Below are 20,626 nucleotides of genomic sequence, written 5' to 3'. Positions count from 1 at the left end.
TATTACAATGATTTAATTCCTAAATCGCAATTAGGGATTTCTCTTCTTTAGGAAAGCATTTCCAGCAGGGCTTTGTGTGACAGATTTTAGCAAGCTGCCTGCACACACTTGGGTGGCTTTGAACAAACAGGACAGCCTTGTGCACACACTTAAATACTTGGCTAAATTAGATTCTCAGAGAGCTCTAACAAAAGAAATTGTAGTTCCATTTAAGTCAACCCAGATACTCCTGTTTACCCAGCTGGAGTGAAGTTTGAGCAATACCCACCAGGCAGAGTCAAGCCCAAGCACAGTCAGATCCACCTGATAAACACAGCACTGAATCTGCTCATCCTGAGCTCCAGAATATCCCAGGAGAGGCATCCATCCTGTGCATGTTGGGTGTAGACTCCTGGTCTCATGGACTTGTAGTTCCATGGTCGCATGGACTCTGCCCATTCCACCCTGCTCAGCCCAGACCATCCACAGCTGGCCCATCCTACACATCAGCCACAACCTGCCCACAGGCAGGGAGCAGCCAAGGTCACCCTGCTTGGCCTCAGAGCTCCTCTCACAATGCCAGTGGATCCCAAGGGTGGCACTCATCTCTCCAGCAGCAATGCAAACATCAACCAGCATTTAAGTGGTTGTTCCAATCCCTTTGTCAGAGCATTGGGATGGATGGAGGGAGACAAGAGATCTCTGAAGCCAGGTCCTGGAACTTGAGGTTTGCTGCAAAGGGCCTGGTTGCAGGGCCCTGCTGGGAGCTGCCAGCCACAGCTCAGAGCAGGACTGAGAGAAGAGAGGGGGAGAGAGGATGAGATGGTGAGAGAGTAAGAGGGTAAGAGCATAAGGGAGTAAAAAAGGTAAGAGCGTAAAAGGGTAAGAAAGTGAAGTTCCTGTTACAACACAATAAATCTTCTTCTGTGTTGAATATTCTAATTCTCACTAACCAATCTAGTACAAGATACAAATCCTATAGCATTAACATACAGCCTATAAGAATCACTACCTTACCAGACTGTGTTACATTTTAAACCCTAAAAACTCCTCTTTGGACCCCTTCTGCCAAGCTGGCAGGGTCTGCTCTGACCCTTAGGCCTGTCTGCAAGCAGAGGGTGTTGTTTCATCAAAGGGGATCACCTTCAGCCTGCCACACCATTGTTTTCCCGTTGTTCAGTAACTAAGGGGTCTCAAAGCCTGCTTTCATTTCAATCTCGCTTATAGTTTCTATATTCTCAAAATCCTTTGCCAGACAATCATATTTATAAGACTTTCCTGTGTCATTTTCCCCAACACCCTTCAGTGGGTGCAGAGGAATGGGCAGGGATATCAGGCATCCCCTGAATACTCCTGTGGGCTGGTGACTGCCTAGAGGTGCTGATTTCCTTTCCATCAGCAGTGAGGGGTCCAGAGAGCAAGGGCAGGTGCAGACACTGCACTGCTGGCATCTGAGAGCAGGGGACATGAGCGTCACCCAGAGACATTCTAATTTGGAGGTGGCCCTGTCCCTCCTGCAGCACAGCAGCTCTGCAAAGGATCTTCCTCTTGTCCTCCAAGGCAATGCCATCCTGACAGATTTGCTTTGGAAGTGGGAGTTTCTCAAGTGCTGTCAGGTGATACAGTGAATTTTGTGCTGTTGCAGATCATCCCACCATGCTGCTTGCCAGGGATGCGCATCAGATTTCGGGCAGGTTTCTGAATCAGCTCCTTTACTTCTCTTTGTTCATAGTTCTAAATATGAAACTATCCTGGTGAAAGAGGAGAACAGAGAGGACAGATGGCTGGGGTGAAGGGCAGATGAGGATAGCTCGTTCATTTGTGTGTAACACATACCAGAAGAAACTTCCAGATGATTCAGAAATGACCAGAGAAATGTGAAGAGGAAGAGTTCATTTAATCAATCCATAACCTTAATATATTATAGCTATATTAACTTCCTAAATCTTGGTTATGCTTCCTAGTTTTAAACATTGGAAACTGGCAGGAACGTGGACCTCCCCCCACACCTCTCTCTGGCGTCTTTGACCATTGCCCAAATCAGAAGTGCTGCTTTTGACTGGGACTCGTCCCCAAACAAACTAAAAGAAGAAATTGATTTAGAGCAAAGAGTACCTTTTAAAAAGTCTTTTTTCCAGATAGTTTTCTCTTAAATATTATCTATACTGCCCTCTAAAACCTAAAAATAATTTTAAAAATCTGACTGAGTTCAGATTGTGATACTTTTTTCCTCCTGATGTTGTAAATTCTTCACAAGCAAGCCACTATTCTTTCTCATTTTACTGCATCTTGATGGTTAAACAGCCTTGAAGAGGAAGAAATTCTCAAGTAATCATACAATAGTTCAGTTACTGAGGGTACAGGACATTATTGCCTAAAGAACTGATGTTTCCCTCCATGACACTGAACTACAAAACGTTTAAAACTGGAAAATTCTTCTACTAGTTCCATGTCTCAAACCACAGAAACACTTAGAAGGGCCCAGCAAGCACACACCTGGTGACTGACTGCTAATGATACAAGGATTGCTGTCTCTGAATGCACTTCAGTGACTGAAAACATCCAGTATTTGGGTTATTGTGGAATTAGGATCTCTGCAGCTTTCCCACAGCAAGTTTTCCTTTGGGAGGCAGAGATGTCTCCTGGGCTAAAAGGACAAAACAGAGAGAGCAAACACAGGAGCCAAATGAGCCCAAACTTTTTCCATGAAGTAGGATGAACTCACACCAGCACATGAGAAACAAATGCAGGACGATTTTTATCCTTTCATTTATGCAGATGAACATCTCTGCCTGATGTTGGTGCAAGTGGCTCTGCCTGGAAAAATACAGTAGCTGGCTGTATGATGGAGAAAATATTTGCCTGGTGAGGAACACCCATGTCTTGCCTATTGCCACATTTCTCTTCACAGAGAAAAGCAAGGCACAACTCTTCCCAAGGATTTCTGAGATTCACATTCTCTGAACCTCAGAGAAAGGGAAAACACAATTCTTATCACTTGCTGTGCCTGTGTTGTGCCAAAGTAGAATGCAATATGGAGATTGTTTATCCAAAGTGAGGATGTTTTGTTTGTGAGAGCGTGTGTGAGTGTTGGGACTGTCGGGTGACAGTCACGAGATTCAGTGCAGTGTGAGCAGTTGTGTGCAGGGTTGAGTGCTTGGCAGATTCAGTTTCAGATGTACAGAATAATATAATATAATAAAGTAATTAATTAGCCTTCTGATATCCATGGAGTCAGATCCATCATTCTCTCTCCCTCACCAATGTCAGAGTTGCCAGAGTTGTATTGATTTACAATATCCTGCCCACAGCAGATGCCCCCCATCCGAGGGGACCCACCTGCAGCTGACAGCCCAGGCACTCTGAGCCAACCTGTTTGCAGCCATTTCCTTGGCAGCAGCAGCAGCAGCTATCCCAGAGAACTTGGAGCCTCTTCTTCCCAAATGCCAGGCTGAGGAAGCAAACATTAACACTGAGCACACAGGGGGGTGAGCGGGGCTGTAACGTGAATCCCTGAGCTCCTGCCGGGCCAGAGCAGATATTTGAGGAAAGGAGATACCCCTGGCTGCCCTGCAGAGATCCAGGGCTGAGATTAATGGCAACTGTGGGGGCTGCCTTCCCCTGTGCCAGGCGTGCTTTAAAGCTGTGGCCTCCTGCCATCTCGAAACATAACCCTGTGGTATTGTCTTCATTCAGGCCCCTCATCAGCAATGTGAAAAGAGAGAAGAAGCTGGTGGCAGGATTAGAGGAGAGGTTGAAATATTCTGGGCAGCATATGCTGTAAGTCACATTATACAAAGAGGATTATTGGGCTGCTCATTGGCCAGGGCTTTCCATTCTGGAAGCACTACTGCTTGTCAGAGAGAAAACCTGGTGAAAAGTGTTTATAGCATGTTGGACCAGAGTGTATGACACTGAGCACAGTGACAAGCAATGAAAATATTTTTCAGGCCCTCTCCTAGGAGATTGTTTTGTATTTGTCAGAGTTATGCAAGATGCATGGGAAAAAGGGAAAACCAGAAGTGAGACTAATAATTCAGAATGGTATCATAAACCTCCTAAAATTACCAATATCAAATGAACCCATCTCAACCTTAAAACTGAGTACATCAGTCCTGGAAGGCAGTTTGAGACCCTCATTGTTTTAGAAGTAAGAAACCACCTTCTGTTGTCCAGGTTTATTTTATTCATGGCAAATTATACCCATTTTCTCCTTAAGACTATGTTCTTACCTGAACCAGATAATTTTCTTCACCTGCCAGCAATGTATTTACAGAGAAAGGATATTCATTCAATCTGAGCCTTCATTTAATTACACTAAATAAATTATGCTCCTTCAGTCACCTTTCTTATCTCCATTCTCTTGGTCACCTTTCCAGCTCTTCTCTGCACTGATTCCAGTTTACAGTCCCCTTTCTTGACCATGACCAGACAAGACCAAACCATGACTGAACAGAACTGTGAACATGGTTCCACATTAAATTATAAAATATTCTATTTCTTGAACTGGTTTTTTCTTTAAAAAATGCTCCTTTTGTCTCATACGCATAAAGAGAAACAAACTGAAGTGAATTTATCTTCTCTAGAAGCTACTTGAGAGGTTTTCAATGCTGAGAGTCCCCTCTTCTTGGAAACCCTCAGCTGTACAAGATTTCCACAACTGAAACAAATCCTTCTGAAGTCTTGGGAACATTAAAAATTTACAAGGAAAACTGCATTCATTTAGAATCAATCTCAGTCTTGCTGGCATGTTACAAAAATATCCAGCTTTCACCAAATTGGCTTCAAAGACAAATTGTTGTTCCAGATCCTGATGCTGTCCCTGTGGTCAGATATTTCTTGTCATATAAGAAACCATTTTCCTCTTTTGGATCAAAAAGTAATTCACAGTCTTTTCTACAACTTGGAGCACTTTAGTTTTTGCCTTTTTCATTTTGAGCCTCTGGATATAAAGACTCCTAGCCCATTTTATTGCTAGCCCTCCTCAGCAGCCACATTATAATTATGCCTTGTCTCAAGACCTTTTTCACTGCAAAAAAGGCAAAGAGCTTTCAAAAGCTTTATATTTTGCCCTATGGTAAAAAATAATAAGAATTTCATTTACATTATCATGCAAAGGTGTAGGAAGGTATTTCTATATAGAATCATAATTGTAAGGGGGATCTCCAATTTCCCAAAAAATTACTATTGTCTCTCCCTCAGTTTGGGGATTTAGATACATTGAAATTTCATCTTTCTAAGTCAAACAATTCCTCTCCAAAACTGTAATTTCAGATTAAAGAAAAAACAGGCTTCTAAGTCTTCCCAAACACCAGAAGAGGTGCACTGGCTCACACCTCTTCCCCTTCCTCAGTGGAATCTCGTGGATGAATCATCTCCACCTTCACCTCAGCTCTTCCATTCTTCAGAGTGGGGTAATTACTCCTCTCACAAAAGCACAAAGTAAATCCAGATCTAATTGTGGCTTTGAGCTGGTAAAAGCTTAAAAAGATACAAAAATGCTAACAGGAACTCCATTAAGCTGTGGAGAAAGAGAAGGGCATCAGTGAATTTTCAAAGGGCAAGTACATTTCTGCTACAAGAATGCTGCACACTGAAATTGCACTGAAATCCCTTCTCTTCAGACATGTCCCACCCAAGTAAAGCTGGGTGGGACTAACCTGAGTCACATTTAAAACAAAAAGCAAGAATTGACAGCTTCTGTGCCGTGCCTGCAAAACATTTGCTTCCACTTTGGAAGGCTATAATTATCTCTGATACCAGAACAGCTTTATAGTGTGCAAAAAACTTGCTGGCATTTCCTCCACAAAATAACCAACTTTGACATGAACAGCACTTGAGCATCACCAGGGGGATAGAGCAAAACCACAGATAAGAGCTGCAGAGCAAGGGAGGGAACATGAATGGAATGGCATTATTGTGCTAACACAGTCAAACCCAATTCTGAGAGGTCATCCAACAAGGTTTGCTCTCAGAACAAAGCAGGGTCAGTCAGATTTTGCAGTGTTTGACTCAAAGATTTCTCAATACTCACAAATTCTCCATGCAACCAGGCAGAGATTAGAGGATCTAGTTTTAATTAGGCTTGTATAAGTGTGACAGAGTGCTGTTGATTTAGAAAGAGTTCCAAAAACATACAAGTATACATCTCTGTTGGAACAAGAAATTAAATGCTGTATCTGCTTTTTTCTCATTATATAAGAAATTTTTTTGGTATCTTTCTAAGTAATCTTCAGAGCTGAAGCACCAATCTTAAATCAGTGCCTTACACAGATGAGATTATTCTTCTTTGCCAAAGAGATCATCCAGAAGAGGAGGGTATCTGATCCCAGTCACAGGAGGAGATCGTGGTAGCTGGTTCCAGATATATTCCCTCTGAAATTAGTAACCCAGAGAATATCTTAGTATAAAATAATGAAAACAGGAACCATTACAAGCTGGTCAACATAAGATTGAATGAGCTGCTTCAATTCCACAGACAAATCTGTGAAAAATTGGGTCTTTACATAAGACATCCTCTTAAAATATTGCAACATGCATATTCTTGAATGTTACAAAATATTTTATTCAAAATATTTTCTATTACTAGCCCTTTTTCAGATTTTTAAAATTAAATAATGCTACATTTTCTTCATTAAAATGCTTAGGCTTCAAATTCATGTCTCAACAGCAAAAAACATACAAAATAATGTGATAAAGAGAAGGAATAAAAAAAAGCCAGCTAAACAAGCACAGCTCTGCTGCTGAAATCTATCTGTCAAATACAGGTAATGTAGCCTCAAAATACTGCTATTCATTCATGGTAAGTCATGCACAGAATGACAATTGAATTCTAAAGCTGAACAAGATTTAAAACTTTTCTTGTCTCTGATTTTTTTTCCATTTTGTAGTTACCTCTCTTAATATATTAAATATTTAACTATTGCTTAAGCAATAATTCCTCTGTAAAAACAAAGAATAAGCAATAATTCTTCTGTAAAAACAAAGAATACTCCCTCAACAAAGCCTAATCAACACCATGATTCTCAGACTGCTGTATAAAGCATGTGGAAGGGTTTTAATTTTATCTGTACAAGACAAAAAATTCTTCACAAAGACAAAGGAAAAATAATCAACTATGCAGAACCATGCTCTCCAAAGCAGAGCAAACCCACAGCCCTGGGCCCTCGTTAGACACCACCAAGAGTCTGAGATGCTACAGAAGAAAGTCTTGGTAAGGCAGGCAGGAGTGAGGAGTCAGGAGCACAGTGCCTGAGGAATACTGGTTTAAACTATACCATGAGGGAACTTGAATTTAAAGGAATGCTGTGTTTCTAAATGGTCTGAACACAATCAAACACATTCTGTACAACACATTGGCCAGGCTAGAACAGTAAAACGATGTGTTGGCAGAAGTCTTTGGATTTATTTGTTACAAAGTATTTAAAATTCAGCATAATTGCCTTATGGACCTTCTATTTTAAAATGTTCCACTCAGCACAAGATGGCAAGATCAGATTAGTCTCTGCAGTTTGTTGATACTGCATTTTTTTTTACCCTAAGTAGCAGGCTGAAGATATACAAAGTTTATCCATCATCTCTTCTCTCTGTGCACGCCTACCAGAGATGTGGTGTGCTCTGTACAGGTTTCTGAGGAGTTATACAAAATGCAGAGCTATTTTCTGCATATGTGTCAGTGGAGCTTAAAGTATTTTCTGCCTACCTCAGCAAGTGAACAGATCATTTGACATGTGACAATGATATTTGTGGGGGAAGCAGTACTCATGCCCATTGTCCATGGATAAGTACACCTGCTTCCCCTTCTCTTTTTTCTTCTATAAAATGTCCCAGAGATGTGATAGCTACTAGGCACCTCCTCATCCCTGTTTGACTTCTCTGCTTCACCCTAAACCTCCCTATTAAATCTATTAAAGAATAATTACTTAAAGAAAACAGGTACAAATACTCAAATAGGAAAAAATACTGTAGTTTGTGTTGGCTAAGACAGTCATGTTAAAATTGGAGAAATTATACTGAGACACTGGTTTTACCTTGGGTTGCTCCTTTTCCTCCACAAAAGCACGGACTTGATTCTCTCTCCAGTTCAGTGCATGAACAAACTTTTTATAGTCTACCTGCTTTTGGTTATCTTCAAACCTGAGCAGAATATCCATAAGATGACTCAAGGTTAAAGGGAATTTTTAACAAAGTTATATCATGTTATCTGCAGCATACTAATCATTGCCTTTGGGATAATAACTTTTATACCACTTTATTCCCAAACACTGGCAGGAGTGAAAAAAAAGTACAAAATGTCAGGAACACCTATATTATACATTTTTTTCCACATTCTTACACCTTATTAGTGTCTCTTATAAGTAGAATTCAACTTCTTGAAGTTTTACTTCATTTCAGCTATTTTCATTTTAGTTTTGAAGCACTGCCCAACATTTTCCAATACTGATCTCACAGCTTTTGACAGACATAGAGTTGGGATGATCAGTGTATGATTCCTTAGTGTAGAAAGAAACAGAATTACACAGGAAATCTGTGCTGTAACACAACTGACCTGCTCTATTATGATTTCTACAACAACCTCCTGAAAATAAGTAATCCTTCAAAAATGCTGTTTGCACACACCTTGGGATCAATTTACAATTGACAAACAGACAGCTCATTAATGTATCAAATAATGGCCAGATTTTAAAATCATTGGGTACCAGGTTTATGGCATTGTTCTTTATTTCTATGGATAAATAGATATATTTGTATCAGTTGTGGCTGTCCCCTAAATGCATATAGATGCTGCCAGCAGATATATATGCCAGAAGATATATATATGCTGCCAGCTAAGGTCTACGGGTCTACAGCTACATGTGGAAAATGCTATTTCCCTCCCTCAGATTTCTAAAATCTTTACCCTGCACTAATAAGCCACATGGGAATAGACTTATAAGTCACTTCATCCTTCTGCCATTGATTTGGATGAAGCAGCTTCAGAAATAAAAGTCCTCAGTTCAGCAGAACACTGAGGTGATTCTTGGGAACCACTGTTCTTGCAGTGTCACCAGCCAAATGTTGAAAGACACCTTTGGGCTGAAGCTTGAAAAGAGCAGCTGGAATAAATAGAGCAGCTGGAATAAATGCTCTCGTCATAAATACAGCACTGGCAGCTTCTGAAGGACACCTGTCTCACCCAACACCTCCCACCTGCAAAAGGGATCCAGTTTGGGCACAAAAACATAGCCTGGAAGTGTCTGTGCTTCACTGGGGTCCATGGAGAACACAGACACCCAGCAAGGCTCAGTATCTCTTACCTGGTGGGAGATGCCAGGTTAAACAATTCTGCCCTGCCATCTGGAGAGACAAAAACTACTGCACAGGAAACAAGTATTGCAGAAAATCATTTTGCCTAGTCCTTATTGGAATAGCAGTGCACAAAACACAGGCCTCAAAACCCTTCAATCACTACAGAGGGTTCTAACAAAAATTAAGCATGAAGGCTCTTTAAGGGAGAATTTACAGCACAATCTTGGAAAACAATACCAGAAGAGAAATAGATCTGGTGACAAAAATAAACTGTAATAAACTGCAACTCATCCTTTCCTTCTCCTCCCCCCAACACCTTTCATTTAATAGTCAGCAGGAAAGAAAATAACAAAATATACTGAGAGCCATAAACAGAGATGGCAGCGATAAACTGGAATGTTAAGTACAGTGAGTTATGCTGAAGATGAAAGCAAAGTCAGAGAAGAATGCTACTGCTACCAGAATTAAATGAGTCTGAAACACTGCCATGAGAAACCCTCCTATGATAGCCTGCTTCTTCACCATAGTTCACATGCAAGTTAACAGTTCCACAAAGCCTTACTTTTGGGGAATATATCCAATACACAAGAAAATTTCCATTCCCACTTCCAGTGGGTTCTTAGTTTCAGGTTTTTGGGGGTTTTTTTGCAAGTGGCAATATGGAAGACAAACGAGTTTTGCATGAGATGTAATAAGACAATCAAAAAGCTTATATCTCTTCAAAAAATAATAGCAGACAGACTGGAAATTCAGAACAATCAGAACAAATGATTTTTCCTTCTACTATTATGTAGTTACCTTTTGCTCATTGTGAAAAGTCAAAAGATTAATTCTACCACCAAGATGCTGAGCTGTATAAGCAGGATTTTTAACGAAAGAACAAGTGAAGGTGTGTAACTATTTAAACTTTCTGTTGAGGAAAGCATTGCTTCTGCTTTTGACAAACATTTACAAGGAGAAAAGTCCTTTGATGTGACAGCACTAGTGAGCTGACTTGACAATATGGGATTGAAATTATCTATAACCAAGAATTTTAACATGGGCAGAGGAAATGGGATTCCTAAATCTCATAATTAAATAGCTACAGAAAGCATCTTAAAATACTACTCTAGAATAACTCAGAAAGAAAAAAAAATCTACTCTTTAGATCTTTTTACTGCTGTGACTTACTGTATCAATCTACTAAAAGCAGACACTAGAGATTTGGCACAGAGCATCCAGATGGACTGAGGAGATGTTATCAATTTGTGCATTATTAGGACAGAGATGTCATACAGTTCAGTGGCTGGACTTAATAATGCTGAGACAGTGCTCTTCAGAAAAGGAAATTAGATTTGTCTTATCAAGAAGATGTGCCTAAGATAGCTTTAAACCACCCTTCTCTTCAGTTTTTCCCTGTTACTTCACCAATGCATGGGATTTTAGACCATGAAAGTCACTGCTCCATCCCTATCACAGTTTGCAGAGCTTTTTATTTTCTTTATCATTACAGAAATAATCACACGTTTCTGCTTATAAAAATACACTCATAATTAAATACTCCAGATAGGTGAAAAATCTGGTCAAATCACATTATGATCATTCCTGAGGATGCTTTGGTGAGTAAAGGTTACTTACTAATAAGTTTTTCTTTCCCATCAAGAAATCTATACCCCAAAGATTTCTGTGAAATTTTAATGTGCATTCAGAGTTTTTTAAATTTCTTGGTTTCAAACAACATTTATTAACAAGTTAATCTAATAATAACAGAGCAGAAGCATCTGCTGCTTTAACCTTAGAGAAAATGTTGGGATTCTTCAGCCTGTTTGATACTCTCTGTGCAATACAGTTCTACAGGGACTAGATTGCCACAGGTGTACACCTAAATTGTCATAAACTGCTCATAATTAAAGGATTTAAACCAACAAGCACAAGTCACTATTAAAGAATAATGGCTACCATCTCCCTCTTTTAAAATTTATATTCATACTATATTTACTCACATCTTGAACAACCATGAATTGAACCATCAGCTCCTCAGCAAACTGAGTAACAGGAATAATTTGTTTTAAGAGATTAAAATATGAATTCTAGAGCTCCTTTTAATCACAAATGGCATAAGGAGTCTCAGGCACCAAAGGTAACAAGAAGGCAGCATGAGAAAGATCTCATGATCATTTCCACTGCTGCTCCAGCTACTGGACACTTGCTGTAGCAGGAAAAGAGGGTTTCTTCCTGAAAGAAAAAGGTCAGCCCTAAAAATAAAACCATTACAGGTAGGAAACCAGGTAAAAAAATTGTTACCCAGTATCCTGGGGAAAACTGAGCAGGCTGGAGTGGCCTGGCCTGGCCAGGAAGTGAATTGAGAGCTGGGATCACCATGTAGGAGGCCCTCTGTCATCAGGAACTGCTACCTGAGGGATTGGAGATTCTCCTTTTCCAAACCAAAACCACCTTTCAAACAGACTCCCCCCCAGCAGTGTAGAGAGGTGAAAAAAGACTTAGCTACTTTAAACAGAAATTAAAAACCATAATTTAAAAAACTAGGGACCTACAATTAACAACTGAATTAATGCAGAATAATCAACATGTAATGCTTGTAATCTTGTCATCCATTCTTTCTCCTCTCAATTTTTCCCTTCCTTAGCTACCAGCTGTTTATAAATCCTCCAGGGAAAGACTGCTTCTTTTTAAGTTCTTGTTAGCATCACTTTAGCATTGCAGAAAATAAAAATAACAGGAAAAACCCCTAAACTCATTACTTAAGCACTTTGCAAAATTTATTTATTAAACAACTGTAATTGTTCATTATGCCTGTATAAATTTAAAGACATGTTTATAATGACTACTGTAGTTTTCTGGCAGAAACAACTGTGTACTGTCTGCATTTTTAATACAATGGGATTAATTCCGTATTGTTCTGTGATTTAAAAAGTGAGAAAATGCTGATGGACAAAGCAAATACTTTTTAACATGCCAGCTCAGGTAAATTGGAAAAATGTTCACATTGTTGGGTACCTAAATCCTACTATTTCAACATCCCACAATTAAAAATATAAATTTACACTAGATGGACAATATGAAAAGGTCTTATGAAACCCCAGTTTTTGTTCTAAGTCTCCCTTCACTCCATGGCAACTGAGTGGTCTTTGGGTTCAGTAAACAGAGTCCTGGGTCATTTCGAGGTGACTAGAAAATTAGACAGCAATTTCTAGTCCCATCCCATGCTTGTAATAAGTGACAGATCATTGCAGTATAATTTACAAATGTAAATAATAAATACTTCAAGAGTACTACCTTTCAAAATGGAAAAATAGAGTCATTAAGTCCTGGAGAAAGTCTTTGCCACCTAATCTCAGATAGCAAAGCTGAATAAACACAGAGCTTCAGCCTTCAGCTATTATCTGATCACATTGTCCAGCATCATTTTATAGCTGAATGGGGTCCAGCTAGTGCATTAGCTATATATACTGATTTTGTGGGAATCAGTCCAGCAACTTTTATTGTACCACTTTCTTCCTTCATAAATAAAGATTCCCAGAGTAGGACCACCACTTGTTTTAGAAAGAAATATCAGTGGACACAAAACTATGTGGTTCCTCATAAAAATAAAAAAAAAAAAACAAGGAAAGAATACTGGAATACTGTTGACAAACTTGGCCCACAATGAATTGCAAACTCCCCAGGAATGGGACTGCTCTTCATTAACAATAAACCTGCCTGTTTCATGACTCTTCAGTGTTGAAGAAAACTAAAGCAAGCAGAAAGAAAGGAAAAAGTTAAATCTCATTAAGATGATTCAACTCTTCAATTTACAGACTACTGGAAATTAAGTCCTATTAAATAGAGTTCAAAATATATTTCCCTGGCTCTGCACACTCACAAAACAACAAACTTCCCAAGCAGTGCCAAGTGCACACATGATGAAGAATGTGACAATTCCTCATTATCTGCAGTGCTGTGACACCACTTAAACTGTCACCCTTGAAGCAGCTGATGCTCTAACATAGAAGTGCCTTACACAAGGCTCTCTGTCAAATGGAGCACTTCCCACACTGATTTCTGAGGCCCAGCTTCACACCATTCTCATTTACCTTTCTCATAGAGAAATTGGTAACACAGGCTGGCCTCAGCCCCTTTAGAAACCAAGGAAAATGGATGGGAATTTAGAAATGCAGCTCTGATGCAGGCTGAGGAGATAATTCTCTCCTCCACCACCTACAGAAAGAACTTGCAGCAGCTGAAACTTCATCCAGCTGTCATGGGTACCTTGCTAAAGTTGGGTGAAATCCAGCCCTTGATCTCCTCCCTGTGTTCTAAGCTTATCTCTAATTTTTATTAGAGTGTACTGGGTTTTTTCTTTTTAACTGCCTACACTCACTCCTTAGGAAAGTAGAGGTTCAGGGCACAGAAGCTTTCCCTGGTATAAATTCACAAACAATAAATATGTCCCTAGAGCCCAGATGTGTCAGGCTTGTCTGCTTCTTATCAGAACTGAGTTAGTACATAAAGGAAAACTTCCAATGCCTTGCTGTGCATCTATTCAAGTTCAACCCTTAAGAAATGGAATCTGGGAGAACTCCTTGTGTAACATGGGATGTCAATTGTCCTTCAACAATTGTGTTGGGCAGCTTGGTGGGAGTTCTAAAATGTCACTTATAGATTACTGTTAAAATTCAGACATTTCTGAAGAGTAATACCTATAATTCAGTGTCAGAAGTGATGAACAGCAGTACAAAGAAGCTTTATCAAAATGGATTCCACATTTCTGCCTGACAAGGGTCTTTTCATTATTTACTAAACCCAGGTGCTTAACTAACAACTCCTCCTGAAATCAAGAAGTCTATTTACCTGAAAGCATCTAAACATGACAGAAGACAAGACCTGTTCCTGTTTTTAACACACTCTGAAAGCACAGACAAAATACGTGATTTAAGGACTTCCCTCAAGGGAAAGAAGAAACCAGCAAGTATGCATTTAGACCTATTACCAGAAAATCTGGCCAGGAAAACTAAATTCAACAAGACATGAGTGTTCAGAACATCACAGCTTACTCTGAACTCTAATCTTTAATACAAGTGCACTAAATAGTAGTTCTTTTCACTTCTATTCCCATTAATACAGGTAGCAAAGCAATTTGTCTCAAAAAAGCTAAATGTGACATGGAAAAGTATCAAAGCCATGCCAACATTCCTTTTCCTTTTTAAAAATGACAATAAAATATCTTTCAGGTGAGATTAACAGGAGTAGCAAACCAATTTTGTTTACTATTGATGCTGTCAACTTGATAAAGACACTTCATTGTATTCACGTTAGTGTGTTCCTTAGAACTGACATGATGTGTTTTCATAAGATTATTGTTTTTACCTCACATCTATACACAGGAACAACTAAAGCAAAAAAGTGAATCTTATTGAAAATGATAAGTATCAGTAACTGACTCTGGAAAGATGAATTCACAGAATTCTGCCAAACCCCAGATGATTTACTATGCCAGGCAAAATGAAGAGAAGTTGCTAAGATGGATGCATCTCAGTTGATTATAAATATTCTATAAATAGGAAAGCCTGTGTGTGTAGGGACAAAATGTGCATCAAGAAATGATTCATATTAGATAAATGACAAATTCTGAAGATTTGTGTCTGCAGCAGACATTTAGCATTAATTTGCACCCATGCATTCAGGTCACCCTATCTGCCCTTAAGTTACCTGGCCAGTAAAGTTTCTAGAAGATCATCAGGAAGTGGCAACTTGAAGGATTTGAAAATAGTCCTGCAGGTCTCATTGGGCAATAATCCACACCTGCACATAAGAAAGAGAGGGGTAGAAATATACATTTAGATATTTTCCAGGCTTACTTCAAGTGAGTGTTTCTGTGCATAGGAAAATGTGTGAGGAACATCAGGATAGAGAAAAAGACAGCAAAGTTTTATGAAATTTTGCTATTGCAAAGCTGAGAAACTTGAAGGCCACATTGTAGCCTTTCTCATACTGAGATCCTCAGTGATTCTCTGTGATCCTTTATCTGTGACATCAGAGAACAAAAAGGGCAAATGAGTCACATAAAGATTCATTCTTTCCTTTCCCCCCCCTTAAATCACTGTTTCTCCTCTTTGATTTAAAATCCTATGTTTTGCCCATGAACTGGTATCTGATATCATAGAATGTTCAGTACAGCATCTACAATAAAAAGCCCACGTACAAAATATAAAATAGACAAAAAGGCTGTCCTCTTCTTGTCTATTGTCAGGTCCTGAGAGAAGCTTAACATTACACATAATGTTTTTTGGCCATAATAAACCATTTACTCAGCAACAACCAGAAAGTAGGAGGGTTTGCAAAAAGAGCTTCTCAAATAACAGTTTGGGATAAAGACAGGAAACTTACTTTTCTCGGTCATTGTACAAAAACACTGTAACCAGTTGCTCAAAATTTTCAAAGGCATTTTTCTTTAGTTTTTCTTGAGCCATTGAAAGGAGGAGGAGCAGGTCTGTTTGACTGTCATCTCTCATGCCATAGTGACGCCCAAGAGTCATAATTTCATGTTCTGAAAATCCTCCACCAGCAACACTGACTATCCAATTTCTGTGCACAAAAATAACAGCCTACATTAGTTTTAAGTAAGTTAAAACCAGTTAATAATCCCTAATTTTGGATGAGGATGTCCAAATTTCCTCAGTAGCTGTCTATACATACAAAAATACATGAACAAACAAAAATACAAAATACAAAAATACAAAAACCATGACTGAAGTGTTTAACCAGAGATGCCATACAGAGAATTACACCAAATCACAGGTTCTCCTAGCAAGAATGTAAGGCAGCAGCAAGAGCAGCTTACACTTGGATGTTGCAAGTGGAAAATCAGATCCCATGCAAGGATGAGCCTGGGATGTGCTCTCCCAAGCCTGTGTGTGCTGCTCAGACAAATCAGCCCAGCTGATTTGAAGAAAGAAAGAAGAAAATTCTTCTTCTAGACGAAATTTTCTTGAGATCCATCTGATGGGACAGTGTCAGCTCCCTCAGCTGTTACAAGGCCTCTTGTCAAATCTGGATTACTGTAACTGCATTGGCTCTATGATCCCAAACATCTGCCTCTGGTGTACTCACATTCAACCAGACTTTTAACAAGCAAACATCAGCACAGGCCTATGTGTTTCAGTCAAAATTAGATTAATTATATATAATACTTCTGGATAAATTGCACTAAGAATAAACTTCACTGTAATTGCTGGTGCAATTAGTGCTGTACCTTGTGATACCCATGAGGACACTGAATCACTGTGATTAAACTCCAATCCTTGAAAACAAATGGAAGAAATTAGTAGTGATGCACAAAGTTCTGACACAAGAGCTAAATGGCTGCCTGGAGAATACTTGAATTGTTGAATTAATCTGATGAGGGATCTCTTTAACATCTGCATGTGAACTAAAAGCACAGAAATTTAGGACCCTTCCAAATTTGCAAACTTTTAACAAGAAACATAGTTCTTCACTTGCTTCCTCTCAGAGGCTTGTGTGGTCCTGTTCAAAGGAAAGGATCATTTCATATAATAAGATTGCACTTACACAACTATTAAAGGTTAAATACTGCAGAATGTCTACTTAGATTCAACTACTTCTTTATCCATATTAAATGAATCAGAATGATCTTTTATTTGCAGTAGCAGGAAATAAATACAAGGAAGTGACAAGCTGTTGACAGTAGCAAACTTTATTTGAGATTACACAAACTTAATGACCAAGACCTGGTCCATCTCTATCTACTAATATTATCATTATCTTGTCAGTATTATTTTTCCACTTACTGGATATTATTATTTATTTTGCAGCAGCATTCAGAGATCCAGCCAAAGCTGGAGCCTCCTTCCAGCAGCCTCCAATAAACACCACTGCACACACAGAGAGGACAATGCTGCCTGATCAGCCTGGCACTCCAGTGCTTGGGCTGGCAGAGCTGGGGGCTGTAGATAACATCAGCCATTTCCACAGACTGCATTTCCATACATGGCACAGATTTTTCCACTGTCAGGATTTTAAAAGTCTTTTATTTTCTCAATCCGGTCAGTGACAATCAAATCACTAAAACCCACAGATAAAATTATTTCACTTGGGAATTAAGGAATATTTTAGGGATTGTGAGGGACTAATGAGTAAGACCCAAGACTCACAAACAGAATGACATCTAAACTCTCCCTGACCAAAAAAAAAACAAGCTCCAATAATTGTTCCCACAGCTTAGCTATCTCTTGTTTTACTTCTTTTTTTGTTCCAGAAGAATAGGACAGATTGCAATCTGAATTTATTACAGAAAGAAGTCATAATTAACGGCTCAAGAGAGCTGCTTCTCAAGCTGAATTGAAGATAGGCATCTTTGTTAGACCCACATGGTTCTTTGTCTCTAACAGCAAACAGTCTTGCCACTAGCTTATGAGAAAAAACAGCCTGGATAGGGCTGTGTGATGCACAGGCATCTAAGTTTTAAATAGTTTTTAATTCTCTTTTTAACAAAGATTTCAATAGTTCTAATGATAGCTTAGGGGATAGCTTCAGTGTACATCACATATTTATTTCCTGGATGAAGTACTCAAGATTTGGGTTCTGAAAGCAGTTCAAGTAAATTGTATAATCACAATTTTCTTCACTACATCATACTTATAGATGTAGTTTTACATGCAGATTACATAAAATTACATAGATAGAAAGGAGGAAATCTGAACAGCCAAATTCAAAGCTGAGTAAAACCTCAGCTGTATTTAAGGTAAGGAAAGAGGATTATCATTGAAGCTGTCATACAGATAATTGCCTGCACTAAAAATAATCATTTGTTGTTAGTTATAGTAATCAAATGTCATGGCAGATTGAAAATAAACAGAGATGTACACAATAAGAAACTGAAAGAAAAAATATTCTGTTCACCTAGAAGTATCTTGGAATTTTCATAGATGTAAAGAAGTGCTCTTGTTTTTGTCATTAAAAATGCTTCTTTCATTCTAAAATAAGATTCACAGGTAATAATAATAATAATGAGAACCTTTAGATTACTGGAAGTAACACAAACTAACTGAAACAAAACCTACTGTCACTGTAGAGCACAAATGTTCAAGGCTCCTTAGAGGCAAATTCCTCCTCTGGCAGTGTGAACATCCCCTGTTAGACCCCAGGCCTTCCCCCATAGGAGGGATGGGGACCCTTAAAGGGTGTTGAGGCTGGCCCAGATGAGCACTGAGGCCCAGAAAACCCTGATTATTTGGGATCCCCAGATTTCCTGCTCATGGAGAGGGCTCCTGCATTTTTTATGGCTGAAACCAAGTCTCTCCATTCCACATGATCAGACATATCTCTCTCCATGTCACAGAATAGCACCACCCTAAATTAAACTGTTGAGCTGTTCACAGCTGCACAGATTATGTCCATGATTAAATTTAAACCAAACTGAGCCTCTTCTGGATAAAATAAAAACCTTTGTCTGCCATTTAAAAGCACAATCATCCCTTCTAAAAGTTTGCTTCCCTGATTCTATCATACAAATGTTCCCAACCTTTGAGCTGCTCTTAGTGCATGCACAAAGTTTTCATAATTTGAACTAAAATAGTATTTTTTTTAATTTTAAATAGTTACCTTGTACATAAATTAAAAACCTTTTCCAGGTGCCAGGAACTTTCTCCCATTAAACCTGAACTTTCAATTTTCTCTCTTCTTATTCAAGTAATAACATCTTCCCTCTTAATGCAATTAGCAATTCAAAATCTCGCTTCTGCTGAGCAAAATATCTGAGTACAGAAATATTTTGACCAAAAGTTGCCAAAAACTTAATTTCTCACTACTTTCACTTTGAATTGCTGAAAGAACCTTCTGCTGATCTATTTCTCTTCTGTGATATTTCAGAAGCAATTTCAGAAGCAATTCCTGCCTTGGTTAGCATTCCTATGGAGATGACATTCCATGCAATATTCATCTACTTACATGCCTTAGTTATTATGACAGTTCCTAAATAGACAGTGTATTACTCCTGTGAAAATCAAATGCTTCTAAGCAAAGTTTTCTCCTCTGTTTCACATCATTAACCAGTACTGTGCCCAACACAGTTCATACACTCAAGTATTCTGGCTGTGGGATAAACTGAAATCAGTTTGTATTTGAACATGATTTCCTTTTTCAAGTATTTCTACATCTGCCCATTGCCATATCTGGATCATTGCCAGAATCCAGATTTCTGCTCCCTTTATCTATGCTTAAATTAATACCCAAGTATTAATTATGGTTCTCACTACTGCTTTCCAATCCTTTTTAAAGCACGCTTAGCACAGCCTTCTGTAATTTCAATACACCTTAGTTCTGTAAAGACTGTCTTCTTTACCAGTGGTTCAAAACCCAAACACCATTTTTAGGAGGCAATTTGAACATTCCTATTTGAATTTCAAATCTACTGTTTGACTCTCAGGATGGACTTTTCTTTACCTTTCAACATATATATTACTGCTGACTTGTGCCCTTCTTCACAACACTGTGTCAGCTCCATAAAAAGCAGACAGATTTCTCTTGTGCTTTTCAGCTTACTTGAAACTATCACTTTTTTTTTTTCCTGGAACATGGATTTACTTTCTTTTTTACACATAATCTCCAAGTAAATGCAAGACAAATCTATGCCACTTGTCAGCTACTGGGCAGAAAGCATCAAAACCCGGTCATGCTTTATACATTTTGGGGGAATGTGGCTTTATTAAATATTAAAACCCCAAACCCGCTGTCTTACCTGAAAGTGTCATACCCAATCACATTGGTATGCTCAGGGTCAGTAACAGCAAATGTCTTTCTGATTTCTTTGGCACCAGATTCAGTCATGCTCTTCAGTTTGTTGAAGACAGCACAAATATCAGCCATGGGGAACTTAAAAGAGGAAAGTAAGACATGGATTATAAAGACCTGAAGCACAGGATGCCATCCAGAGGGACCTGTCCAGGCTGGAGGAATGGGCCCATGGGAATCTCAGTAAGACTATCAAGAATATAAACAATTAAACAAAAATCATCAGATCATGCATTCTCAGAAAGTTTAGTGCAGCAACATAAAAGAAACCACTTTTGTTTGAAACATTGCATTTTTAAAGCAGAAGTAGACACATTTAAAGTACAGTTCTAATAACTTGGTCCTCATTTTATGTTGGTGCACTTCACTGAATTCTCAAGTCATAAATTTCACAATGTTAAAGCTAATTTTTCACCATTGGCACCAGAAAGGTTCCAACAAATAGTCTCATTCATTTTGGACTACATTGTCTTACATACTCAGAAATAGCACCTTAGAAATTTTTTAGGAACCAATTTTACCTGTTGTATATAAAAATGCTTAAATGTATATTTCTTCCTAAATAGACCAT

At 38.7% G+C, this 20,626-nt stretch overlaps 1 protein-coding gene across 1 annotated transcript in view; it reads right to left on the bottom strand.

Annotated features, from left to right (window-relative positions):
- Positions 1 to 6,039: 6,039 nt before the first annotated feature.
- Positions 6,040 to 20,626, bottom strand: part of EFHC2 (EF-hand domain containing 2) — a 56,106-nt gene continuing 41,519 nt past the window's right edge. The window contains exons 11-15 of the mRNA XM_036384697.1: positions 20,003 to 20,136; positions 15,634 to 15,831; positions 14,956 to 15,048; positions 8,010 to 8,115; positions 6,040 to 6,354 (exon numbers count right to left, since the gene is read on the bottom strand). Coding sequence (XP_036240590.1) covers positions 6,259 to 6,354; positions 8,010 to 8,115; positions 14,956 to 15,048; positions 15,634 to 15,831; positions 20,003 to 20,136 — 627 coding nt within the window. The 3' untranslated portion in view covers positions 6,040 to 6,258. The remainder of the gene's footprint in view (positions 6,355 to 8,009; positions 8,116 to 14,955; positions 15,049 to 15,633; positions 15,832 to 20,002; positions 20,137 to 20,626) is intronic.

This window comes from Molothrus ater, chromosome 2, assembly GCF_012460135.2.
Source record: "Molothrus ater isolate BHLD 08-10-18 breed brown headed cowbird chromosome 2, BPBGC_Mater_1.1, whole genome shotgun sequence".
NCBI lineage: Eukaryota > Metazoa > Chordata > Aves > Passeriformes > Icteridae > Molothrus > Molothrus ater.
Note: the sequence above shows the minus strand (reverse complement) of the source record. Positions and strands in the feature narration are given on the sequence as shown.